Raw genomic sequence first — 26,599 nt, forward strand, 5'->3', positions numbered from 1 at the left:
GAATGGTATCCTAATTAGAATAAGTTATACTCCACGTATGTATAATCTGTCAAAATATACTCTACTGTCATATGTATATAAAAAGTACAAATTAAGTAGATAAATAAATAGAATGAACTTGAGCTCCTCCTGCCTCAGCCTCCAGAACCGATAGTATTATAAGCATGTGTCACTGCGCTAAGTTTGGATTAAGTTTTGTTTGTGGTGTAAGGCATTCTTTTGCATGTGAATATGCAGTTTTCCCAGCAGCTTATGTTGAAGAGACTGTCCTTTTTCCATTGAGTGGTCTTGATATCCCTTTTGAAAATCATTTGACCATATGTCAAGTATTTATTTCTGGACTCATTAGTCTATTTTATTGGTTATATATCTGTATTTATGACAGTATCACATTATTTTAATGACTGTAGCTTATAGTAAGTTTTGAAATTAAGGAAGTGTGAGAATTCCCTTTTTTCTTTTCAATATTCTTTTGTTTACTTGCGGTCTGTTGAGCTCCTATATGAATTTTAGAGTGAATTTTTCTATTTCTGAAAAAAGAATAATTGTGGCCTTCATAAGAATTGCTTTGAATCTGGAGATTGTATTTGTAAGGAGTAAATCATTTTTAATTTTAAGCCTCTTTTCTTATTATCAAGAATGAAACATCTACATAATATAATGGAATCTCATTTTTACTTTATTATTTCTGCTTTTACCTTCTCAGTGGTACAATTTGTATTTTTTATTTTAAGGATGTGTAGGTGAAGATACAATGTTATATCTTCTTATCTAGAAGTCCCAAAATTATTTCTTTAAGAAAATTCATTAATTCAGATTAACTACAGACTTAATTTTCTTTAATGTGTGATTTATTTCATGGTGCTTTTCTCAGTATGTTTTATTATGAAAAGAATGTAGAAAAAATATCATTCTTCTGAAAACTAGAAACTTAACACCTCCCTAGACTCAGCCTTTTCACCAAGCCCTTGTTTATTAGGTGTGTATTCCTGGATACAGTTATAGTTTATTTTCATTGATTTATTCATGATTATGATAGTTTAAAGATGGCTATTTTCCAAATAAAATAGAACCCTTCTGTTTGGGTGGATTTTACAATATTTATTGTATGTTTAATTCCAATGTGCTTGATATTGTGCTAGGCTTCTTAGAAGATAAAGTGGTGTCCAGGCTTTTCAGTGAGCATTCATTCAGTCATAGAGAAATGGGGTAAACACACAAAATACCTATGCTCGTCAATTACCACAATCAATGAATAAATTAATAAGCATTATTAGATTAGAAATCGTGGCTTTAAAACATCACAGATGCTTAAATGAAAAAGTTTTATTTTGGCATCTACCTAGACAAATGTGGGAAGGGTCATTTGAGGTAGGGGAAAAAACAAGTAAATGGTGAAAAATGGGAATAAGTAGGGGTTGGGATTGTGGCTCAGTGGTAGAGTACTTGCCTAGCACATGTGAGGTGCTGGGTTCGATACTCAGCACCACATAAAAATAAATAAATAAAATCTATTGTGTCCAACTACAACTAAAAAAATATATTTTAAAGAAAAGAAAATATATTAAAAAAATTTTTTAATGGAAATAAGTAAGTGTTCCAGGAATAGTATAATATAAAGACATACCCAATTCCAGTGTTTACTTTATAATGGAAATGTCATTGGTACTTTTACGTGTACAGATCAGACTCATGTTTCTAAAACATGAGAATGTTGCTGAGAAGCTTTAGTACGAATTTTCAGTTTGTTTGGGTGAATGTGTGTATGTATGGGCAGGTGGCACATGGTGTTCAGTGACCCCACAGAAGACACTTTGTTTTCATTTCTCATCTTTGAACAAATTTATTTATGAGACCCTCATTCCTATAATGTAAAAAGAAAATATTTTGCTATTATTTCATATTTGAAAATCTGTACAGTGGAGGAATCTTATTCTCTGAGAAATGGGATAGGCTTGATTTTTCTTAGAAGTTTACTGGTTTTAACTTGCTTGACTTTTTAAATGTTTTATGATAGGCTTAGAATGTTAATATTTATATAAAAGAAAAATGTTTACTCTTTTTAAGATTTTAATTGTATAACCACAAAGCAGAACACTGTGAACCTTTCTATATTAGGTCTTTATCAGAGAATAAAATTCTACTTTTGGAAAATTTTGCTGAAGCATGAGACTATCTCCTTTTTCTTAGACTAAGTGAAAATATAGCTAAAATAGCTGCCCTGATGGGAAGAAATCAAAATTCCTACTTCATAATAAATAATGATGAATCATAAAAGAAAAAACATTGGAGATCACTGGGAACATTTAGCTTTTTGAAGTTTTTGGAAAATCTGCCTTAAATGTTTTTGAGATACAGTAAAGGACAGGAAAGACAGTTGAAAGTTTCTTGGACTTCTTCTCTTCCTTTATTAGTAAGGGGAGTAATAACATCCAAATGGTATTTATATAAAAACATGCCTTTTAAATGGTAGTCTAGTGTAAACAAGAGGGGTTTTCTAGTGCTGTTTAAATATTTTCACATTACATTACTTTGAACTTAGAGATTCAGTTATGTAAGATTGTTCAACATCTTTGTTTAAAACATAAAATTCCATCTCAGTGGGATAAAAAGTTAATATTAAACCAGTATTTATGATCCTTTAGATAATGTTTAGACAGATTATATGTATGTGTACTTTAGCTTACAAGCTGTATTGATAGTGATTAAAAGTATGACCCTATAGGTAGTCTTTTTAAGCAAATAAAACTGTTTGGATGCTTTCCCAGGATGATTGGGTTGCCCTCCAAGCGAATCTCTTCGATTCGATCTCGAATGTAACGAGTGTCATTAGCCTTGCAGAATGTATCATCTGTAATTGAAGTTATGTTGTTAAACTGAAAAACAAAAGGAAATAAAAATTGATCATAAATCTGGAATCAACCATCTGTTGCTATATAGTAGGATCCCATGGAATATTTTTTCATAAAAGTGTTAAATATCATATACAGTGTATCTCATGATAATAAAACTATGCAGTCTGAGCACCCCTTTTTAAGTGTACAATGATATTTTGGAAGAACAGACTATCAATTATTAAGAGTAATTTTTGTGTAGCACAAAGTTCTGACTGTAAATAGGCTTATATTAAATGGAGAAAGTATCCTATTCTAGAGTGTCACTTCCAAAATACTGTGTCCTTAGGTATTCTCTAAGGAAGTAATGCAAGTTGGAATTCTTAGAATTCTGAAAAAACAATTTCAGTTTTTTTTTTTTCATTCCTCCTTCACTTTTGCATTCCCTACTTGATGTTGTACTTAGAAATGTTTACCTGTTTGGAGAAAGAGACATGAATTAGAGGTCCCAGTGCCCCCTCACTGTAAGTCCATGAGTTAAGATTAGCTAAGAGATGCCAAGTGTACATTGGACACAAATTTCACTTAAGAGCATACTTTACACCTGTAGTGAATGTAACCAGTGGCTGGTCTGGTTCTAATCTCAGCTTCTGGGCAGGAGGGTTCATTTGACTAAATATTAATACTTTTGATGAACATTGAGCTATTGCACTGCCGTAGTCATCTGACCGTAATTTACAAGTGACTTTCTCAGTGAATTTTAAGAATGACCCATAGGTACTCAAAGCCAGAGATTGTGAAAAGAGCAGTTATACCTGAAGATGAATTATACGTAGACTTTCTGGTAAGTTAGGAGGCACAGATTCCAAGGAATTATGGTCCAGGTAGAGGAAGGAGAGATTATTCAATTTCTGAAAGGAAAATTTAGTTGGAGTGTTATTGAGGTTTGTGTATTCCTTCACTGGATTCAAGCAGTTTCTATAAAAGAATATTGGTATGAACAATATCAATAGTACATATGCTTGGTATGATAGTTTCTTGTTTTGGTCATCACTGTTTGGCTTCACAACTAGTGTATTTTGGTCCTTTATGGCCTTTATGATGACCAGCAAAGCTCTGCTTCTTACCTCAAGTTTCTGTCCATTCATCTCATCTCTGAATACGAAGCTTTGATGCCATGATCTTTCTGGGCCCTTTGAATTTGTCCTGGAAACAGCTTAATGAGTTCACTTACTGTGGGAAATTGCTTTTTGGATCCTGATGCTGTCCTAACCTCTCTTGATCTTCTGAAGCTTCCCATTTCAACTCCACCAACTTGTAGTGAAGCAGTCACACCTAACAGATGTATGTTGAGCAACATGTTTCCTGAAGCAATTTATGAAACACTTAACTTGCTATGGCTTTTTCCATAAGGAATTCATGTTGGGTTACTCTTCATGAACACTAACTCATTAAAGTGTATAATTATATACTATAGTTTTCCTAGATATTGCTCTTTTACCTTAACTTTGATATGCATTCTGTATCAAATCTTGCTAATTCTTTTCTGTACTATTAAATTCCTTTGTAAAAGCATCCTGCTTTTCCAACATATGGGTAACAAGTACCTATCTTCCCAGTAGGTCTCATTTATGTGAATTATAGTAACCTTATTTTACTAGTGTCTGTTATAACCCTAGGGCATTTAGCAAAGCTACAAAAAGGCCAAATTTATCATTTTCATTCAAGTTGTCATGAATCCTCTCTATATGTGTAAAACCACAAGTACTTGAAACATTCCTCACCCCCCTCCCCCATAAGGAGTCTCACTGTCTTGCCTAGGCTGGCCTTAAACTCCTGGGCTCAAATGATTCTCCTGCTGCAGCATTCCAAATAATATTGACTATAGGCATGTGATACTGTGCCCAGCTCAACATTTTTTGTTTTTTAATGAAATGTTGATTATCTTGGTAAGTCTTTAGTACGCCAATTATTCAAAGATGCCCTACTTAAATTTATATCTTGAAATTACAAGTTTTAAAAAGTGAGTATGCTTTTAAAAAGTCTGCTAAAAGCCTCTTAACTTCTGAGTTCCTTATCAGAAACATATCAGGAACTCTGATCTAACTTTAAAATCTCTCTTAAAATTGAAAAAGGAGATCTTAAATATAAACAAAAAGGGAAGAGAAGTGAAATATTTTAACATTTTCAAGAGACTATATATTTATGGACACATTATACATTGTATAATGTATAATGGCTCTTTGTTATGAAAGAAATATCTTCATTTATTTCATCAAAATAATTTTAAATGGTCATCCAAACAAAATCCCATGAGGTGTCACACCTCTGTCATCTCAGCAACTCTGGAGTCTGAGATAGGAGGATCATTTGAACCCAGGAGTTCAAGGCAGGCAAGATAGCTAGAGCATTTCAAAAAAAAAAAAGAAGAAGAAGAAGAAGAAAGAAAAAATAAGTAATCAAAACAGAATTACTGACCAAAGTTTCTCTCTCTTTTGATATATTATCGCTGATACTGTGTTCAGCCATATGATGAAATACTTACTTTGAATGTATTTGCTTTGATCCCTCTGCTCTTGATTTTGTTGTATTTTGCATTAAATAAAGTAAGCTTTGGAGGAAGAACTGGAAGTTTCAGTAGTTGATTTTCAGCAAGCGAAAGCTCTTCTAACAGAGAAAGTTTTGAAAAAGTACCATCTTCTATGTCTTCTATCAAGTTTCCCGTAAAATCAAGTCTTCTTAAGTTAGCTTGAGGGGGGAAAAAAAAATCTTGTTGCCTGAAGAAAGCATTTGTTTAATGGATCACATCTTTTTTTTAGTGCCTACTAGAGTGTCTACTCAGGAAAGTTTACTGTTGTTATCTTTTGTGTGGATGGTGCTAAGAATTGAACTTCAAGTCTTGCACATGCTAGTCAATCTCTACTATGTGATACATCTCAAGCTGCATCAGTAGAATTTTGTTGAACACTGAATGTCTCTTTGTGTCTAACGATAATGCTTTGTCTAACTACAGTCCAAGAATCTCAGGTTTGGAAGAGATTTTAAGTAGTCTTTCCATAGTTCTCTATTTGAATTTCTCAGGATGCATAGGCACATTGAAATAAATTCTTATTGCAAATCATGGGAAGTAAGCATAACATTAGATTGACTGGAGTCATGTAATTAGTGCTTTTGAAAAAAATTTTTGGCCAGCACATAGCATTGTAATTGTGGGTATGTTACCTTAATCTCTCTAAGCCTTATTACTTAAGTGTTCCCTGATTTGCAACAGTCATGCAGATTGAGAGATTGAGAAATTCAGTGTGCATATGTATGTGCATATCACTTTTTCCAAGATGATTGAGAAATATAGTTGGTACTCATTCACAGTAGTTTTTCTCCTCCCCCTTTGGTACTAGGAATGGAACCCAGGGGTCTTCTACCACTGAGCCACATCCCCAGCCCTTATATTTTATTTAGAGACAGGGTCTAACGAGTTGCTTAAGGCCTCACTAAGTTGCTAAGACTGCTTTTGAACTCACAATCCTCCTGTTTCAGCCTCCCAAGCTTCTGGGATTACAGGTGTGCACATTCCCAGCTCTTTTTTAAATTTTCAAATTTTGAGACAAGGTCTTGCCAACTAGCTGAAGCTGGCTTTTAGACTTGTGTTCCTCCCACCTTGACTTTCCGAGTAGCTGGAATTACAAGTATGTACCGCTGTGCCAGGCCACAATAGTCAGCTCTATAATGTTGCTACAAATATTAAATTAATGAAAACTGAACCATTGCTCCTAGGGGAATTACAAGGTTAGGTTCCCATGAGCCTTTAGTCAATTATTTTTGTCAACCAGTTGCTGCTGTTATGTGTTTTTACTTAAAGATAATTTTTTTAATGTACAATGTTGACTCATTAACATTGCACTATTACCTTATGCCTCAATGTAGTTTATTGGGCACATGTATTTTCTCTGTAAAGCATATCACAGCCTTCCTGCACTTAGAAATGCTATGGAGCACTGCAGCACTAATCTTGGGTTCTTTTCAACAGTAAAATTATCAATAAAAAGGATAAAACTACAGAAAACATGTCACTAAATAGACTGAATAAGCATTTATTTACAGTATGAGAGCTGAAATCAGAAGAGAGTTTTGCTTTGTTCAGCCTCAGCTGGGGATGCTCATTTTAAATAACTCAAATTTTTTTTTTGCTGCTCCATTCGTATCTGCTAATGATCATGAAAGTATCATGTGTATTGATTTGGAGGTTACAAAAAGACTTTAGCAAGTAGGTTAATTTGCAAATAAGGGATCCCAAATCATGAGGATGAAATGTACTTCATTCCACAGTTGGGAGATAATACTACTGGCAGCATGAATGCAGTTATAGTTAATACAGTAAATGTATAATGAGGTCAGTGCACATTCCTATGTGTGTGTGTGATTTTTTTTAGTATATATATTTTTAATTGTAGATGGACACAATACCTTTTATTTTATTAATTTTTATGTGGTACTGAGGATCGAACCCAGGGTCTTGCATGTGCTAGGCAAGCACTTTACCACTGAGCTACAGAGTCTAAGAAACTGACAAGAAATCAGTGATCCAGAACTGAGGTTTTATACTGAAGAGGTAGAGCCTTCTGCTATACGAATGATAACACCCTTGTTGGGTTAAGGTTTAATAGGAATCCAGGAGTTTAACATCATTAATGACCTGGGAAAGTTAAATGCCACTATTTGCAACAAAGAAGTTTGGTTCTTTTTAATGATGATGCCTGGCCTCTGCCACATCCTGGATTAGAACCTCTGGGAAATACAGCTTTGTATTAGTATTTTAAAAATACTTGTCCAGATATTTTTAATATATAGCCAGGTTTATAAAACATGAGTTAAAATGAAGAAAAGTAGTTTCTGTGCTTTCACAGAAAAGGTGGAATATAAAACATTATGGTTAGAGAAGTATTGTAGTTATGTTGGTGGTGCTCACTATCTGAAGCAATGGATCCATCCTTCCTTCTTTTTTCTTTTTAGAAGTTCTGGAGATTGAACCCAGGGCTTGATGCATGCTAGGCCAGCTCTCTGCCACTGAGATACTCTCAGTCTGCAAAGTGGATCTTGAGTTATGAGGGTTGAAAAATTACTGCTGTTCGTTTGTTAGGCTGTCGACACAGACATCAATCACCAGTAAAGAAAGATGACAGAGAAAGTCGGAGTGGAAAGAATATTTACCAACAAACCAGTCATTTTTGTGACAACTCCATATGTGGCAGGCTATAAGTATGTACAAACTTCTTTATAGGAGTTAGTACTACTATCGTATTTAAACTTACGCATGTCTGCGAAATCTTTAGCAGTCAGCTTTTTAATTTTATTGAATCGTGCATAAAGATAGGCTGATTCCTTTGGCAAGGGTGGTACAGCATCGATGTCAACTTCTTCACAGTACACAGAGCCACTTAAACAAACACATAAGAGGCACGTGGGCATTTCTAAATTGGGAAACAAAGTCATGAAAGTATAAAAAGCAGTTTGAAAATATTTAGCCTCTAGTGCTAAAATTGTTGGTATTAAAAATGTTATTACTAATTTGAAAAGGTATTTGACAGAATCATAGATGATAGTAGTAAGCATATTTATTTAGTAATGGTAGCCAATGACCTACATTGTGCTTGATAATTAGAATTTTTAAGGTCTAAAAAAAATTTAAATCTATAAATTTATTTCAGATTGGTGACAGTGACTAAAGTCTTTAGAAATCACTAGTTGAATGAGCAAAATATTAATTTGAAAATTAGAAGTCATCACAGGCACTATTCAGATCCCAGGTCTGAATTCTACTTGAGTTGCCTCGGGGTAACTTGGGAAGTTATTTGTGCCCCAACTCATTGATTGCATTTATTTATCCCACCTTTTTCTTTTAACCTGGAACAGTTTCTTAGTCTTTGTTTTTTGTATCATTTTTGAAAAGTGAAAACCCTCCATCCCCTGCTGTCCTCTGACATTTATTTTGCAGAATTTCTTTGTATTAGGTTTTGTCTGAGAGTTTCATTTTTTGGCTGGAATATCTTGAAAATGGTGTTGTGTCCTCAGTGTTGCGTATCAGGAGACACTTGGTATCTGTCTCACTCCTGATAATGTTTTTGGTCATATGGCTAAAATGGGTCTGCCATGTTTCTCACTCTGTAAGATTACTATTTTTCACCTTGTAATTAATAATATCTTTTGGAGAAGTACTTTGAGACAAAAACAAAAAAAATTGATGTGTTGTCAAACTTTTATCCACTGTTTTAGGATGCATCAATAATTCTTAACTGAATGATTTTTTTTTTTTTTGAACCAGGGATTGAACTCAGGGGCACTCAACCACTGATCCACATCCCCATACCTATTTTGTATTTTATTTAGTGACAGGGTCTCACCGAGTTGCTTATGCCTCACCATTGCTGAGGCAGGCTTTGAACTCACGATCCCCTTGTCTCAGCCTCCTGAGCCACTGGGATTACAGACATGTGCCACTGTTCCAGGCCCGACTCATTCCTTATTAGAATAGTTGCCAAGTAGCGAGTATCTAATTCCATCATTCCTTATGTTTTTGTTAGTTGGTGTTCTGCTGTAAAGTGGACCATTCTTTTCCTATTTATTTTTTTTTATCAATATGAATTCATGGATTTTCTATTCATGAGTCATAATCAATTACCATTATGTTTGTTTTAATAATCAAATTGTCATGGATTAGCTGGCTTTTTTTTTTAAGCTTTTTCTCCCACAATTTTTTATGGCTAATTGAGTAAATTCATATATTTAAATTGTACAATTTGTATTTGATATAAGTATGTACCCACAAGACTTTCACTGTAATTGAGACAATTGATATAACCATCCCCACCCCCAAATTTTTTCATGCCCCTTAATAATACCTTTCTCCCACTCTTGTTGCCAAGCAACCACTGATCTGCTTTCATTACTTTGAATTTAGGAGAATTTTATAAGAAAAGAATAATTCACTATATATTCTTTTGTCTGGCTTCTTTCACTCCACATAGTTATTTTGAGATTCAACCATTGTTGAATGTATCAGTGATTCATTCCTCTTTATTACTTATCATTTCATTGTCTAAGTGTATACAATTAATACATCAGCTCTTATAGACATTTGGGTCAGGTTTTGGCCATTTCTAAGAAAGCTTCTGTGAACACTTATACACAGATTTTTGTAGACTTAATGCTTTCATTTCTCAAGTACATACCCAGAAGTGGAATTACTGGATTGTATTATGAGTGTAAGTTTTCTCTTTTGAAGAAAGTCTCCAGCTATTTTCTAAGGGACTATGCCATTTTTAACATTTCCACCACAATGTATGAGAACTCTAGTTGCTGTATATCCTTATCAACATTTGATATGGTCAGTCTTTTTAATTTTAACCTTCAAGTAGAGTGTGTTGTGGTATGTCATTATGTAATTTGCATTTCCCTAATCACAAGTAATATTGAACATTTTTATAATGTACTTATTTGACATCCACAAATTTTCCTTGGTAAAGTGTCTATTCATATGTTTTGCCTATTTTTTAACTGGATTTTTGTACAATTATTAACTTTTAGGATTATGTATTCTAGATATAAGTCATTTGTCAGATTTTTTTTTTTAAATGTTTACCCCAGTTGTAACTTGTCTTTTTATTTTTGTCAGTGTCTTTTGAAATACAGATATTTTAAATTTTAATGAATGATTCCTTTATATACATGTTTTTTGTTGTTGCTTTTGTTTTTATGGACTATTTGGTAGTCCCTGTGTTACCTTTCTGTCACGGTGGCAAAACACTTGAGAGAATCAACTTGAAGAAAGATTTATTTTTGGCTCACAGTTTCAGAGGTTTAGTCCATGGTCGTTTGTTGGCACAATTCCTTTTGGGTCTATGACAAGGCAGAACATCATGGCAGGGAGAATGTGGTGGAGCAGAGCTGCTCACCTCATAGTCTCCAGGAAGCAGAGAGAGAAAGAGGATGGGCCCAGGGTCCCAATATACCCTCAAAGGGCACACCCCTAAATCCCTCCCATTAGGCCCCACTGCCTAAAGTTTCCATCCCTCCTAATAGTGCCATCAGCTTGGGAAACTATCTTTAACACATGAATTTTGGGGGCACATTTTTAGATTCAAACTACAACAACCACTAAGATTTTAATCCCCCCCCCCACCCGCTGCAAGTTGTATAGTTTAAGCTCTTTACATTTAGGCACTGGTCCATTTTGAGTTAACTTTTATGGTAAATATGGTAATAAAAAAGGTTAATATCTTTTTTTCTCTGTTATGGTTGTTGATATTTCAACATGATTTTGGGAAAAGATTAACCTTTCCCCCACTGATTTGTGTTGGCACATTTTCAAAAACTGGTTCACCATATTGTATAAACCCTTGGATTTTTATTTTGTTCCATTGATGTTTTTAAAATTTTATTTTTACACCAATACCACAATATCTTGATTCTTGTACTTTTATAAGTCTTGCTATGATGTCATATAAATTCTCCAACTTTATTCTTCTTCAACATTGTTTTGAGTATTATGGGTGCTTTCTATATCCATATAAATTTTATTTTTTAGTTTTTGTACTAGGTATGGAACCCAGAGGCACTCATATACTGAGCTACATCCCCAACCCTTTTTATTTTTATTTTGAGACAGGACCTTGCTAAGTTGCCAAGGCTGGCTTCAAACTTGTTATCCTCCTGTCTTAACTGCCTAAGTTGCTGGGATTAAAGGCATATGCTACTACAACTGCCTTTTTTCCATACAAATTTAGACATAGCTAATTTATTTTAATTTAAAAATAAAATCTTGAAAATGCCTGTTAGAATTTTGATTGGGGTTGTGTTGAGTTGCATTTATGTTTGGGGAAAATTGATATCTTGATGTTATTAAGTGTTCCAGACTTTGAACACAATATATTTCTCCATATATTTAAATCTTCTTTAATTTCTCTCAATAGTATTGTCTGACTTTCAGTGTATAGGACTTATATATATTTTCTAAATATTTACTTGTGTATTTCACACATTTTGATGAATTTAAAAAAATATTATACACATCTATTATTCTTTGAGCACGTCTTTATTTTTTGGCCTAGAAAGATGTCCCAGACAAATCTTGCATTTTCCCTACCTCAATCCTAAAGCGAGTTCTCTCTTCAAAAAGTACTGGTTCTTTTTAGTGCAGAATGGTATTAGAAACCAAGATCTCAGTTCTGGGTGTGCCCATTGCTGTTGGAATTTCATCATTCCCAGCTTGCAAAAGTTTAATGGAATCAAATGTAATGATCTTTTCTGTTAATATATCTGGACTTTGAGGTGTTCGCCACACAGGGTGCCTTCTAGTGCTTGTATTTTCATCATAAACATTTGGATCCCTAATCTACTTGGAGTATGTTTTTTGTTTTTTGTTTTTGTCTAAAGTATGAATCTAATTATATCCTTTTTCAAATGGATGTGTAGTTTTACCAGCCCCAGTTTTTTTAATATTTATTTTTTAGTTGTAGTTGGACATAATACCTTTATTTTATTTATTTTTTATGAGGTGCTGAGAATCGAACCCAGGACCTCGCACCTGCTAGGCGAGTGCTCTACCACTGAGCCACAACCCCAGCCCCAGCCCCAGTTTTTTAAAAGTACCATTTTTGTGTCAGTGATTTAAGTTGGTACTGTGTGCTACATTTCTATCTATTCATGTACTAGGATTCACAATTTTAAAAGTATAATATGTTTTAATGTGTGGTAGGTCTCATTCTGCATATACCAGACATTGTTCAGTGCTTCCCCCTGTATTTGTACATGTTTTTCCATATGAACTTTAGAATCTGTTTTTCCAGCTTTTATAAGTTTTTAGTAATTTTAGTGAACTTAGAGAGAACTACCATTTTTGTGATATTGAGTCATCCTATCTAAGAACAAGGAATGACCATTTGTCTAAGTCTGCTTTTCCTAAGGTACTTTAAGATATATTTTTTGCTTGGTTCATTTTAAATTTATTGTAGCATTATAGAAATTAATGTGTATTTTTCATGATTTTGTATGAAATGATGTTCTATTTTAGAGCAGGGATAAACGGAATACATAGGAACTATTAAATGGAACTTATTTTACTATAAGTTCTCTATTAGTTTAATGGAAATGGATATTTTAATTAATTATAAAAAGAGCCATTTCTCTTCGCGAGTTTCTTGAAGGCAAGAATTACATTTTATTTACCTTACCCTGAGGCTGTGAATTGTATTCAGGAAATGATCAATCTTTAAGTATTTCTGGAATTGATTTCATTTGGGTATAAACATACATTCTGTAGATGGTAAGCTTGGACTAAGCTTTGGTTGTTCTTGAATGCTCCTGTTCCATATTCTCAGTCATAGTGTGCGGTGACAAATGATTGCACTCCCAATATATTTGCTTGTCTTTACCACTGGAGCTAAAATTTCAGTTTACATTTACTGTTATCTTGAGGTAATTTTTTATTACTATAAGATAAAGTTCCTGCAGTTATTTTTAAAGGTTCTTTTAGAAAAAAATTAGATTATAGAGTATTTGTACTTACCATCATTTTCTTTCTTGGGGGGTAATAATGTTACAGCTTCGTCTTTTTGTACCTGAAGACTTTTCTCATCAGGTATTATCATATTTTCCTATTGGAGAAATAATAGTTTGTTATCAGGTGTGATGAGGTCTAAATTTGACTGTCAACCCAGGTGTCACAGAGAGTGTCATAATCACAATTTCTTTTGTGTTCTGTTAGCATTTTTTACATAATTTTATTTCATAATTTATTACATTATAATATAAATGTGTTTTTACCCTAGACTGTGAGCTCCTGAAGTAAAAGAACCAGATTATTTTTTTATTTTTGTATTTGCAATGGCTGAACTCAGTACTTAGTAAATGTTGAATACATTGAAATTCCTAGTGGAAACTAGGAGAGAATTCTCCAAATGGGAATGACAGTTTTTTTGAGGTGAAACTATTTCATGTGGTTCTTGTCTTAGTTCCTCTTATCAGATTCTATCATTTTGAGCAAGAGGTACTCCAGAGCTCCCTGAAGCCACATGAGTGAAGTATTGTGTAAGCTTCATCTGTCTCTTTTAGGGTTGAACCTTTAATTACCTACATGTCTCCTTGAAGCCCTGACCTTCAGAGCCACTTTATTCTGGCCTTCTGTGGTACTCAAACCACTGGCCTAAGCTGTCAACTCTGGGGAACTGGAGTCCCTAACATTGACCTTCCCCTCTATTCTCAGAAAGTATGTTTTCAGCCATTGAAGTATAGCATATTATGTGGGGTCCTGTTCTTTCCACTTGTTGTAAGTGTGCTTCACTTTATCTCGGTCATCACTCCTGGCCTTGCCTTCCTTGGTCTTCATTTTTTCATCTATGCTGGCTGCCTCCCCTACCCCCTGTCCCATTGAATTCTCTTCCATTCCACAAAATTTAGTCTACATGTTTAGGCTGAAAAACTGCTAAAACCCTGTAACGAGAAGAAGGAGAGAGAAAGTTATCTCTAAACTTTTTAAGAATCAGGGAATTTGAAAATGTTCTTATAATTGATTGATAGATTCAAATTATCCAAGTGAGCCAAAAGCTTATATTTAGCTTATATTATGATGGGGTGCTGCTTCTTTTTTAATTTGTAACTATGACTGGAAATACCAATATTTTCTGTCATAATCATGGACAAAAATAATACCAGTATATCAACTAACTGCATTAGAAGAAAGAAATAATGGTATTAACATTTGCTTATTCTGTGCGAAAAGAAAAGTAATTTAACTAGTTAGTATTAAAATCGTCACCTTCTGGTTTATAGCAGAGAAGAACTTATCCAGCAACCAATTTTATTACATTTTTGGCTACATTTCTGGTTTTCCATTGTATGTGTGTATGTGTGTATGACGCATACAATGGGCAACAGATAGTTATGTGCTATGTAACTTTTTCCTTAACCAATATTCATTTCTGTGTGCCAAGAAAACCACAAATAATTACATTGCTTGAAGGTGAGATGTGAATGATGTGTTATAGAAACTCTCCTTGTAGAATGTTAACTCAATAACAGTTACAGATCCTTGCAAACTGATATAGAGTCTAAACTGCTAAAACTGATTTAAAAGAAAGCCCCTATGAATTTGTTTTTCAAATTTTGGTACTTTGTGTAGTTGACATAACCTGTGCTCTTCTGGTCATTTCCTTGAACCATTTTTTCCCCAAATAATAAACTAAGCTAAGAATTCATCTTTATTCTCATTAATTTATTTTTCAGGCAGTAAAATATGCAAATATAGGGCATTACATAACATAATATATAAATTGCAACTGGTCGGAGATCATCTTTAAAGTTTAGTTTCCCTTAAATTTTATTTTTTGTTTACTATAGCAACTATTTGGTTACCATAAGTACTATTTATTAATTTGGAAGTCATGCATATTCTAAAAGTATAATCTCAGGGGACAATTATTATGAATTACTTTTAACCATTTAAAATGCTTTTCATTTCCCCTTACTTTATCAGATAAATTCAAGAAAAACAAAATGTACATTTAAATGGGTAATATTTTAGAAGGTAAATTTAGAATAGAAATAAAATACCTTAATATTTTTTCCATCCAGGTATTTATCCTCATAATCTTGGCTAAATATGGTTTCTTCCAAGTTATCTGTTCCATACTCATGGGTGATGCCTGAGTCCTGCTGAGCTGGTGGTGCTGGCTCTGTCAGAGGCATGAACAGTAACAGGAGCAGTGTAGACTGCACAGTCTTCATTTCAGCAGAAATCAAGGTGACTGGAAGTTAATAAACCAGTGGCCTGCAGATTGTGGGACAAAACTCTGCTTTTCCCTGGAAATAAAAATGCAGACCATCGAAGCAATATTTAAAAGCTTAGAGGATGTTTTGGCAGAGTGTACGCAGTAGGGGCCAGAGAACAAGTATTTAACCCTTAGTGATCTTTAATTAGATACTAGCAGTTTGCATGTATCAGTAAACATTCTGAAAAATAGTTTTAGAAAGTTTTATTTATTGTCTATCAAAGATTTAAGAGAGGTTGATAATTTAAGTTTCTTAATAAATAAGTGCCTTCAATAGAGGTACTTATATACAATGAAATATTTTTAGGATACCTGTAGTAGAAATAGTTAAATGAAGACCCAAGATCTGTCTCATGTGAGTTAAAAATATCATATTTCAACTTTGCTGCTTTATAAGAACTTTTGATTCTGCTTTTTGAAACAAGTTCCTAGAAAAAATTTAAAACTTAAATCTTAATTTCATATCATGTAGTCATTAATACTTACAGAATATAGAGTTTTGTAAATTTAATAGATTATCACTATTTTTAATTAATAATAAGGTCTTTTCAGTTTAAACTATGAAAACTGCAACAATAGTATTGTAGACTAGAGGAAATGCAGAGTTTAATCAAGGAACTTTGAGGAACATACTGGAAAGGATTCTTTTAGATTCACCAGTGTATTTTATCTGGTGGGCAGATATTTCAGATTATTTCTTAAGTAACTTCAGAATCATACAGAGTTGCTGATGCTACATTATAGATGCCAATTTCTCAAAAACCCAGTGATTGAAAATTAAGAATAAAATGGGTTTGTGAGTTTTGTAACACCCAGTTCTTACCTGCCTCAATATTAAGTTATGTAATGCAATGGTAGATGAAAATAATTGTTAAAAATTAATTGTTCAAGGTAACTGAGCTTAAACACATTAGAAATGTCCTTTACATTTATTAAGACTCTTAGATACATCACACTTTAGCAAATAATATTTAAAATAATATGTGGGGAAAAAAGCCTACCGTTATAGCCGTTTTGAAGTTTTTTGTGGTTTTCCTCAATAGGTGTTCATGCCTGTGCATTAGCCCCAAGTGGGAGGGTGAGTGAGGAAAGCGGTGGATTGATTTCAAACTGCTGAATAAAATTTCAGGGCCCAGCAGCTTTAAGAGAGCAGTTTCCATGTGGTAAAGATCTTTGCCAACATTCCTCCTCTAGGGTGAAATGCAGGGTGTTGTACTAGAGAACTGTGCTGGAGATGTTGGAAATCGCTGCTATGTGGCTGCTTCGACTGAATACAGACCCATGTTCTTTTTATCTTGTGTAATAATCACTAATCTTTTAGTGAATATGAGTTTATAAAATGACATAGTTACAAAAATCACAATTTTCATTTTGCTGCTTTCCCATGAGATAAAATACCTGCTTTTTGAATGAAAAAGAACACTAAAACCAAAATGTGGTCTGTGCTTCTAATTTTATATGGACTAAAGATCTTGTCTAAAGTTTTTAATTAATTTTATAGTCTGAAATATCCAATGAAATATTTAGTTTTAGCCTACTTTATTTTAAAATTTGATCTTTTGGTGTTTTTGTTCCTTTATTTTAGTTACATGTAATAAAAACCAATGTATGAGAATTAGTTGTTTAAAAATAAAATTGATCTATAATTTTGGGGTTGGTAATAAAAATATTTTTGTTTGCTGAATGAATGGAACTGCATAAACTTATTTTAATATTAAATTGATTTTAAAAAGTTAAAGTGGTATTATAGGTACCATGTAAGTAACTTTGAAGATTCACTTTTTAAAACCTACTCACTTTTATTTGTATTACTCTTTAGTGCTTTTGGCAATCAGAGTAATATTTCTTTTTTCTCTAAGGTAAAAATTTAACAAATATGAATATTTTGTTAAAATGGAACCTGAAAGAATACCAGTTCTCTTTTCTAGTGAAAATTGGTTTTAGCAAGTTTCAAATCAAAGTTTAGATAAATTAAAACTTTTAACACCCAAGTTTTTATTTGAATGTGAATTACTTTAATTTTAATTATGATATGCTCTGATTTTGGTTGAGATAAATTATTGATTTTATGGTTTTAAAGGTAGAGTAAACTTTTCTGAATTTTCTTTTTTATCACATTTGTTTATTTGTTCATTTATTTTGGTGATGGGGATTGTCAACCACCAAGTCACGTCCCCAGCCCTATTTTGTATTTTATTTAGAGACAGGGTCTCACTGAGTTGCTTACCACCTTGTTGTTGCTGAGGCTGACTTCAAACTCAATATCTTCCTGTCTCAGCCTCTCAAGCCAATGGGATTATAGGTGTGTGTCACCACTCCCACCTTAAATTTATTTTTTGAAACAGTAGAGGGTCTTAAAAATATGTAATCATAAAATAATAGATATTGATTGGTATTGTATGGCAGGTTAATGGAGCTGAAATGTAAGCTGGATAGATATATGTCCAGATTTGGAAAACCTTGAAGTCATGGTTTCATTAATGCTACAATTTGGTACTTTGGATTACAGAAAATTATTTTGTGTATTGTAATGTCTTTCCTTGAAAAGTTATGACCAATAAGTATAATTTTATGAGCATTCATTTATTTAATAAAAGTTTATTAAGCATCAGATCTGTGCCAGAACTACAAACTAACTTAGACAAATAGAATTCAGTTTTCCCCCTCAAGGATTTCTTGTAGTCTAAATCAATAGAAAGGCAGCTAATAAGTAACTAGAATGAAGTTGGGTTTGCTGCACAGAAGTGTACACAGGGCTGGCTGAAACTGGAAGAGGCCACAACCTTTATTGGTTGAGGTCAAGGAGGTGCACCCAAGCTGACTTCTATAGAGATTTGAAAAGAGGAGGGTTGCATGACATTGAGGTGTTCCAGGCAAGAGACACAGCTTATTGTGGAAGGGATGGATAGATAATTTTTAAAAACTTGTACTTGGTTGAAATTGGCTGGAGCTTAGAGTGAGGGCGAAAGAGAAAAGATGAAACAGAATGGACTATTTTAAGAGATTTGATTAGACAAGGAACCAGAATCAGATTAAAACGAGTCTTTTATACCCTACTATTATGGTTTGGATGTGAGGTGTCCCCAAAAGTTCACATGTGAGACAATGAAAGAAGGTTCAGAGAAGAAATGATCGGATTGAGAGTCTTAACACAATCAGTGAATTAATCACCTGATGGGATTAATTGGGTGGTGGCTGAAAGCAGGTGGGGTGTGGCTAGAGGAGGTGGGGCTTTGGGCCATAGGTTTGGGGTATGTGTTTGTTTCTGGAAAGTGGAGATCTCTCTTTCTGTCTCTCTGCCCCCACCCTGCACAGTCCCATGCTTTCTGATTACCATGTGAGCTGCTTCCCTCTACCACACTCTTCTGCCATGTTTTTCTCACCTTGAGCCCTAAGGCATGGAGCTATGGACTAAGACCTCTGAAACTGGAACCCCTAAATAAACTTTTCCTCCCCTACTGTTGTTGTGGTCAGGTCCTTTAGTCATAGCAGTGAAAAAGCTGACTAAAACACCTAAGAGGTTTAGACTTTGGTCTGTAATCAGTGAGAGACTACTGAGAAATTCTTAAGCCATTAAGTAATTATGACCCTATTTGCATTTTATAAATTTCCCTCTTGTGGTGTGTTTCTGATTGTTGTGATGGTTATCTAGTACTGTGTAAGAAATTATCACAAATTAATGTCTTTAAATAACATACACTTACTATTTCATAGCTACTGTGGGTCAGGAGTTTGACATGGCTTTGTTTGATTGCCTGCTTCAGAATCTCATCTGAAAGCTGCATTTGAAATGCAGCCAGAACTGGAGCCTCATTTTGAGGGTCCAATGGGGAAGAGTTGTTGGTAGCATTCAGATCCTTGCAAAATTTGGGACTATAGGCCTCAGTTTTTTGCTGTTAGCTGAAGGCCTCCTTCCTTGCAGTGTGACTTCCTTTATAGGGCAGCTTGCAACACGCAACCTGCTTTACACTGGAGAGGGAGGTTATGTTTAGCAAGGTGGGCAACATGGTCTTTTGTGGCCTTCAAATAAACATGATCACATGTGTACTCTCAGCTTTGCCACATTTTGTTGACTAAAAGTAAGTCTCAGAGTGTTCACATAAACCAAAGGGGCAATGATTACACAAGCTAGAGTCTGGAAATATCCAGAATTACATTGGAAAATAAACTGATGTTCCTGCTTAAAGTTAGCCAAATGATAAAATTGAGGCCATACCCTCCAAGACCACCCTCACCTTTGATAGCAAATCCAAGTTCAGATGACTCCCCAAACCACCCTCATAATCAATAATTGTCTAGAAATGCTTCAAGAAGTAAGTGAAGGTTGTACTACTCAAGATTATGGCTTATGTAGGGAAAGAGAAGCAGAAAAATCAGCCAAAGGAAGAGATGCATAGGGCAGAATCTAGAGGGGTTCCAAATATGAAGCTTCCATTGTTCTCAGGATATGTTGCCCTGTAAGCATTGATGGTGACAGTATGTACACACAAAGAATTGATTGCCAGGGAAGATCATCCAAGCCTTGGTGTCCAGAGTTTTTATTGGGGCTTCATTAATGACTGGTTGATTGTTCATGTGATTGAATTCAACCTCCACATCTACTGATACTACATTATGCAAAGCCCCCATCTAAATTTCATGGTTGATATTTCTGATTACCTCAACCTGAAACTATTGAATTTGACTGGTCCTATCTAAACTAAGATAGTCAAGGCAAGGTCCAGACCTCTCTTCAGGCGCGCTCTCTCTCTCTCTCTCTCTCTCTCTCTCTCTCTCTCTCGCTCTCGCTCTCGCTCTCGCTCTCGCTCTCGCTCTCGCTCTCCCTCTGTCTGTCTCTCTCATTTCTCTCTCTCTCTCTCTCTCTCTCTCTCTCTCTCTCTCAATTGCTATACTAGGGATTGAACCTAGTGGTGATCTACCTCTGAGCTATATCTCCAGCCCTTCTTATCTAATTTTCCCCCCAAATAGGGTATTGCTAAGTTGCTTAGGCTGTCCTTGAATTTACAATCCTCCTGCCTCAGCCTCCCAAGTAGTTAATATGACACCTAGCCAAAGCCAAACATTGTATACACATTTCCCAATATTAAAATGCTTAAAACTAAAATAGGTTGTTTTCTGTTCAAGAAGGAAATGTTTTGTTTTAGTTAAAAGACTAGGAACAAGATGAAAACTGCTACTGTTCAAGAGTAGACATTGTATCCAAAATGAAGGATTTTTATCTGTTGGATTCTTTTAGGTGACCCTGTTGCATTATCCTTGTATCTTCTAGGAGATTTATTTCTTTGATAGTGTCCCATTAACCTGTGGTTCTTCCTCCCAATTGTTTATGAGAGAGAGAGAGGGGGGGGGGAGGGAGGGAGGGAGAGGGAGAGAATATGAGAATGAGAATGAATATGGAACTGAGTTTTGAAACAAGGGTTTTCTGGGTATCTTGGTTCTACTGACAGAGCCCTTTTAGCTACCCAATGGACTTTCAATAAAAGCTACAAACCATAAGAGTCTTTTCTCCATTTTCATTTCCTTCATCTTCTAACTTTAGCTATCAGAACACTTAAGTTCTAGTTTTGATCTGCATTTACCTGAGCTGATCTTGGACCCATTCTTTAATTTCTTTAGGCCTCATTCTTTGTTATTTTGTGTTTGTATTTTGTTTTTGATACTCAGGATAGAACTTAGAGGTGCTCTATGACTATGCTACATCCTTAGCCCTTTTTTATTTTTAGAAAAGTTTTCACTAAATTGCCAAGACTGGCCTGGAACTTGAAATCTTCCTGCCTCAGCCCCCTGAGTCACTAGAATTACAGGGGTGCACCACTGTGCTTGGCTTTTTATCTGAATGACTATAATTTACATACCATAGAGTTTCTCATCCTCCATACCATTGACTTTCAGACCTTAGAATTCTCTTGTGGGAGTTTTTTGTTTTTATTTTTTGTGGTTCTTGGGATTGAACCTAGGGTTTGGGCATGCTGGGCAAGCACTCTCTCATGAGCTCCACCCTGATAATCCTTTGTTTCGGGGCCTTTGTATGCACTGCAGGTTGTTTATCAGTACCACCTCCAGTTGTGGAAATGTCAGGGGTGGAGGAATTGACCCTGTTGAGAACTACTGAGTTTACATATTTATACCTTTTAAAGCCAACATTTGAAGGTATTATGGCAAGCCTATGGTTTAAATCTCCTGCTCATGCCTGAACACTGGTTGTTTGTTCACAGGAGTACAATGAGTATTTTCCTAAGTATTTAAAAGAAGGGGAATTATGACTCAACATAAGGAAGAGTTTATGGTAAAAATTTGTCTTTATTTGTGAATTTATATTTTTCTTAGTAGTGCATAAATCTCTATGATGAATTCACAACCTAAACAGGTAAATTGATAAAAGATGTCCACAATATGATACTTATAACTAAGCATATTTAGCTTATAACTAGGCATAGTTGTATATATTAAGGAAATTGGAGCATAAAAGGAATTTCAGATTTTTAGATCTTAGGATTTAATCTTGTTTCCAGCTGCTCTTATACTTTATTTCCAAGATTTACAAAAAATTAATTTGGAATCAGGAAACCAAGGTTTAAGTTCCAGATGTCCTTGGAGTCATATGAATGCTTCATAACAGAAAGAGTATATAGAAGAGACAAGGTTTATTTCTTCTATTTTCTTTTTTCCACAGGGAGCTGGTTAAGTATGTTATGTGATATGCATACATCTGTATTTTAGTTTAGTAGCTCCAATGTTGAAGAATAAAGTGAAAACATATGTGTAGTGTTTCAGATAATATTTAAATACAAGCTAAGCATTTTCAGCCAGTATTATTTTGAACTAATTTATGAAGCATCTTGAAATTTTTATTTTCTTTCTAAAAGCTAAGTATATGTTCAGTTTTACTCTGTGTGTGTGTGTGTGTGTGTGTGTGTGTTTTGCTAGGGATTGAACCCAGGGCCTCACACAAGCTAGGCAAGCACTCTACCACTGAGCTACATCCCCAAGCCTTTAAATGTATGTTCACTGTGTGTTTCTTGATTAAATTTGGATTTATGTTATGATTTGGATTTTTTGTTAATAGTTTTAAATGGTTTAGTCTATTAGCTAATACAACTACTTTGTTGTATAATGGAAATAATGAGAAAAATTATAGGTGTATTTTCATGTTTTTCTTTCTTATTATAAATATCAAATCAACTAGTATGGTTTACTGCTGCAGTACAGGGACTCTGCAATCTTTATGGCCTAGTTAAATAAAATACTTTATTCTTCAGTTTCTCCTGGGGAACCTAAAAATGATTATGCTGTTTTGTTTGTTTTACGTTTAATGAGAAATACTTGAGATAGGTTTGAGTTACCAAAGAATAAATGGTGGTTACTCTACCTCCTCATTGGGCTTTTAGCTGGAGGATGTTTGTTGATGCACTTGTTTATACATATTTGTAGAGAGGAACCAGAGCAGATTGGAGATGAGTTGTTCTGCCTGATAGGAAGAATTTGGGTGGAAGAGCAAACTTGTGAGTGTGATGGAGAAAATACTGCCATCCTCATCCTGTTGAGCCATTTTTTGAAAGATGTGAACTATCTTTCACAAGTTAGTTGCTTTGGAAAGCTAAACTATCCACAGTGACTATGCATTTGGTTTTTTGTGGAGTACATACCCTGGTAAAATCATTACTAACGTCTCTCTTGTCCATCAATCTTGTGTATGAGTAGAATGTTGGAAGAACCTGAAAAATAGGTGCTGACTCCTTTCTGTGCACACTCCAGTACAAGAAAGCCAACACAAGCACTCCAGAGTGTATAGCACCGAGACCCACGGGCTGCAGGCCAGACCTCCTGAGCAAGAGGTGTTTATTGGATACCTGCAACTGGCATGCACTTTCTATCTTTGTATCAACTATATAAGAGCCATCTTCCTTTAATCACTAGGAAAGAGGACTGGGGATGTGACTCAGTGCTAGGGTGCTTGTCTGGCATGTGTGAGGCTCTGGGTTCAATCCCCAACAGCACAAAAAAACAAAACAAAAGAAAAACTAGAAAGGGGAGGCTTAGGAAAACCAAATAACCTACTCAAAGTTACCTGGCTTAAAAGTGTTAAATCAGGCTTTATACCCAAATATGTGATATCAAAGTCCTTGTTTTGAATTGCTAAATTGTGTAGTTTTATTTTTGATAAGGTTGTTCTTTAAGAATTTAAATTATTTTTATAAGTTCAGAAAGATAAAAATAGAAGCTCCAGAATTCTGAAAATTGGAAGATTTTTTACTTTTTAAATTTTGTAAGAGTTCAAAAAAAGTAATTACTACTTCTTTATGTTAATCTCAGCCAAGAGCTTGTTTTCTCCCCTCTGTTGGTCAGTTCCTGTCACACATCAAGATACCACTTCTTTCTGTAGCCTTCAGCAACTTCAGCAGGTCCTCACAAGGGGTAATGGTGGTGGTATCTGTGCTCATACAATTTTTCATAGTTGCTGCCTTTTCAGCATTTTCTTTGTTTCTTCTTTGTGTTAGGAGGAGCTGTTTGGTCTTATTTTTTTTATTTTTTGGTACCATGGGCTGAACCCAGGGGTACTTAATTACTGAGCCACATCCCAAGCCCTTTTAATAGGGTTTCACTGAGGTGCTTAGGGCCTCAATAAGTTGCTGAGGCTGGCTTTGAACTTGCAATCCTCTTGCCTCAGCCTCCTGAGCTAATGGGATTACAGACATGTACCAGTGTGCTCGGCCAAAATATCTGCTTTCCTGAGCTAATTCACATTCAATACAATTCACCCTTTAAAAGTATATGATTCAGTAGAGCTTAGTATTTTCAGGCTTTTATATAGCCATCAGCATAATCATTTTTAGGTTTTTTTTCATCACCCCTAAAAGAAACCCTGCAACCCATTAGGAGTCACTCCCCATTTTTTCCCTATTTCTCTACCCTGCTGCCTTAGATAGCCAATAAATTTTGTCTCTATAAATTTCCATGTTCTGCACATTATTTACAAATGAAATCATTCAGTATGTGTTCTATAGCTGACTTTTACCATGCATAATGTTTATAAAGGTTTATTCAAGTTGTAGCATGTGTTAGTGCTTCATTCCTTCTTATGACTGAATAACATTCCACTATATAGATAAACCATATTTTGCTTATCTGTTCATAAGCACTTGGATGATTTCCTTTTTGACTCTTATGGACAATGCTGCTATGGACATTCATGTACACATTTTTGCATGAACATTGTGTTCAATTTTCTTGGATTCATAAATGGAAGTGGAATTACTGACTTATGCATAACATTAGCTTTTGAACAACTGCCAAATTGCTTTCTGAAGCAGCTGCACCATTTGACGCTCTTCTCAGAAGTGTGCAAGGGCACCAATTTCTCTGTCTCCTTTCTAACAACTCTTATTTGCTTTTTGATTCCAGCCATCCTAATGAGCATGAAGTGGTATCTCACTGTGATTTTGAAATGCATTTATCTGATGGATCCTTATTAACTTTAAATTGCTCTAGGTTAGAAATAGTCTTACCTTTTTTTGCCCCTATTAAATACTCATGGTATTTTCCACCTATTAATTCATAATAAATGTTTGAATTTATGACACTGTTTTTAAATTTTTCAAGAAAGAGAGGTGGGGCTGGAGCTGGAGCTTGGCAGCAGGGTGCTTACCCAGTATGGGTGAGGCACTGGATTTGATCCTCAGCACCACATAAAAATAAACAAATAAAATAAAGGCATTATGGGGCTGGGGATGTGGCTCAAGCGGTAGCGCGCTCGCCTGGCATGCGTGCGGCCCGGGTTCGATCCTCAGCACCACATACCAACAAAGATGTTGTGTCCTCCGAGAACTAAAAAAAAAATAAATATTAAAAATTCTCTCTCTCTCTCTACTCTCTCATTCTCTCTTTAAAAAAAAATAAATAAATAATAAAATAAAGGCATTCTGTCCATCTACAACTACAAAAAAAAAGAGAGAGAGAGAGAGAGAGGTGGACTTTTACATTCCCCAAATTACTAGCCTTTTACTCTTAACTCATACCTACATCTTACACCACAGTTACACATTGTACTGTTTCTTGACCTCTCATTGCTAAGCACTGTACACCAAATGGCTTGATGAGTAAATGAATGGAGTTTTGTTCATGTTCAATCTGAATTGTTAAGGATTTTCTGTGAGCAGGTAAGTGTTCACAGAATTCCTGGTAATGCTAGCAGCCTTTTGAATATATAAAGAACACTTAGTGGCTTCATTTTGTATTGACATCTCCAGAAATACAAAAGACTCACAAGCGTGGATACTTCTGAAATATAGTTTTACCTGTCTGATTATTGCATATTGTCCAAATTGTTATTATGTATTTGGAATTCCTCATATAATATGTTAGCCTTGAATTGGTGTGCATTTCTCTTTTTTTGATTCTTTAATTTTTTAGTTTATTTATTCTAATTAGATATATATGACAGCAGAGTGCATTTTGACTCATTGTACACAATAGCAACACAACTTTTCATTTCTCTGGTTGTACACCATATAACATCGAACCACATGTGCAGTCATACATGTACCTAGGGTAATGATGTTCATCTCACTCCACCATCTTTCCTGCCCCCCTGCCCCCTCCTCTTTGCTCAATCAAAGTACCTCCATTTTTTTGCATCTCCCTCTTCCCCCATTATGGATCAGCATCTACTTATCAGAGGAACATTCGGCCTTTGGTTTTTGGGGATTGGCTTACTCTGCTTAGCATGATATTCTCCAATACCATCCACTTACCTGCAAATGTCATAATTTTATTCTCTTTTAATGCTGCATTTCTTACCTGAGGAAATCTATGAAATGTTTGCCTGGTAAATCAAGAGACTTGATCACAGCAGTTAGAATCTTTGTTATAAGGTACACTTAAAATACTTCAAAATGATAGATTAAAGAATATGAGTGATTTTTAAGATTTTAGAGAAGATGTTAA

The 26,599-nt window shown here is 34.7% G+C and overlaps 2 protein-coding genes across 5 annotated transcripts in view; one reads left to right on the plus strand and one right to left on the minus strand.

The window, feature by feature from the left end:
• The window catches only part of Cenpp (centromere protein P), a 230,506-nt gene that overhangs the window by 50,600 nt on the left and 153,307 nt on the right, over nucleotides 1–26,599 (plus strand). The window lies entirely within an intron of this gene.
• Nucleotides 2,378–16,813, minus strand: Ogn (osteoglycin). 3 transcript variants are annotated; one of them, XM_021723462.3, is made up of 7 exons: nucleotides 16,657–16,806; nucleotides 15,438–15,686; nucleotides 13,396–13,483; nucleotides 8,144–8,302; nucleotides 5,380–5,582; nucleotides 3,650–3,745; nucleotides 2,378–2,876 (listed from the first exon to the last, which is right to left on the minus strand). In XM_021723462.3, exons 2-7 carry the CDS (start codon nucleotides 15,609–15,611, stop codon nucleotides 2,706–2,708), a joined length of 891 nt encoding a protein of 296 aa, XP_021579137.1. In that variant the 5' UTR covers nucleotides 15,612–15,686; nucleotides 16,657–16,806; the 3' UTR covers nucleotides 2,378–2,705. The 3 variants fall into 3 exon arrangements, with proteins under 3 accessions (XP_021579137.1, XP_077886722.1, XP_077886721.1); XM_078030595.1 differs by lacking the exon at nucleotides 2,378–2,876 and adding an exon at nucleotides 3,256–3,310 and having other exon boundaries at nucleotides 16,657–16,813; XM_078030596.1 differs by lacking the exon at nucleotides 8,144–8,302 and having other exon boundaries at nucleotides 16,657–16,812.

The sequence above is a fragment of the Ictidomys tridecemlineatus genome, chromosome 13 (genome assembly GCF_052094955.1).
Source record: "Ictidomys tridecemlineatus isolate mIctTri1 chromosome 13, mIctTri1.hap1, whole genome shotgun sequence".
Lineage (NCBI taxonomy): Eukaryota > Metazoa > Chordata > Mammalia > Rodentia > Sciuridae > Ictidomys > Ictidomys tridecemlineatus.

Bases quoted from the DNA above. Each gene is read 5' to 3' on its own strand.
- Ogn (XM_021723462.3), bottom strand. From the start codon at position 15,611: ATGAAGACTGTGCAGTCTACACTGCTCCTGTTACTGTTCATGCCTCTG. The intron at 8,303-13,395 runs GTAAGTACAAAT...TTCCCAATTTAG, and splicing joins CCCCAAGAAAGAAAATGATG to AAATGCCCACGTGCCTCTTA. The intron at 3,746-5,379 runs GTAAGTATTTCA...TTTTCCTTTCAG, and splicing joins TCAAAGCAAATACATTCAAA to AAATTGAATAATCTCTCCTT.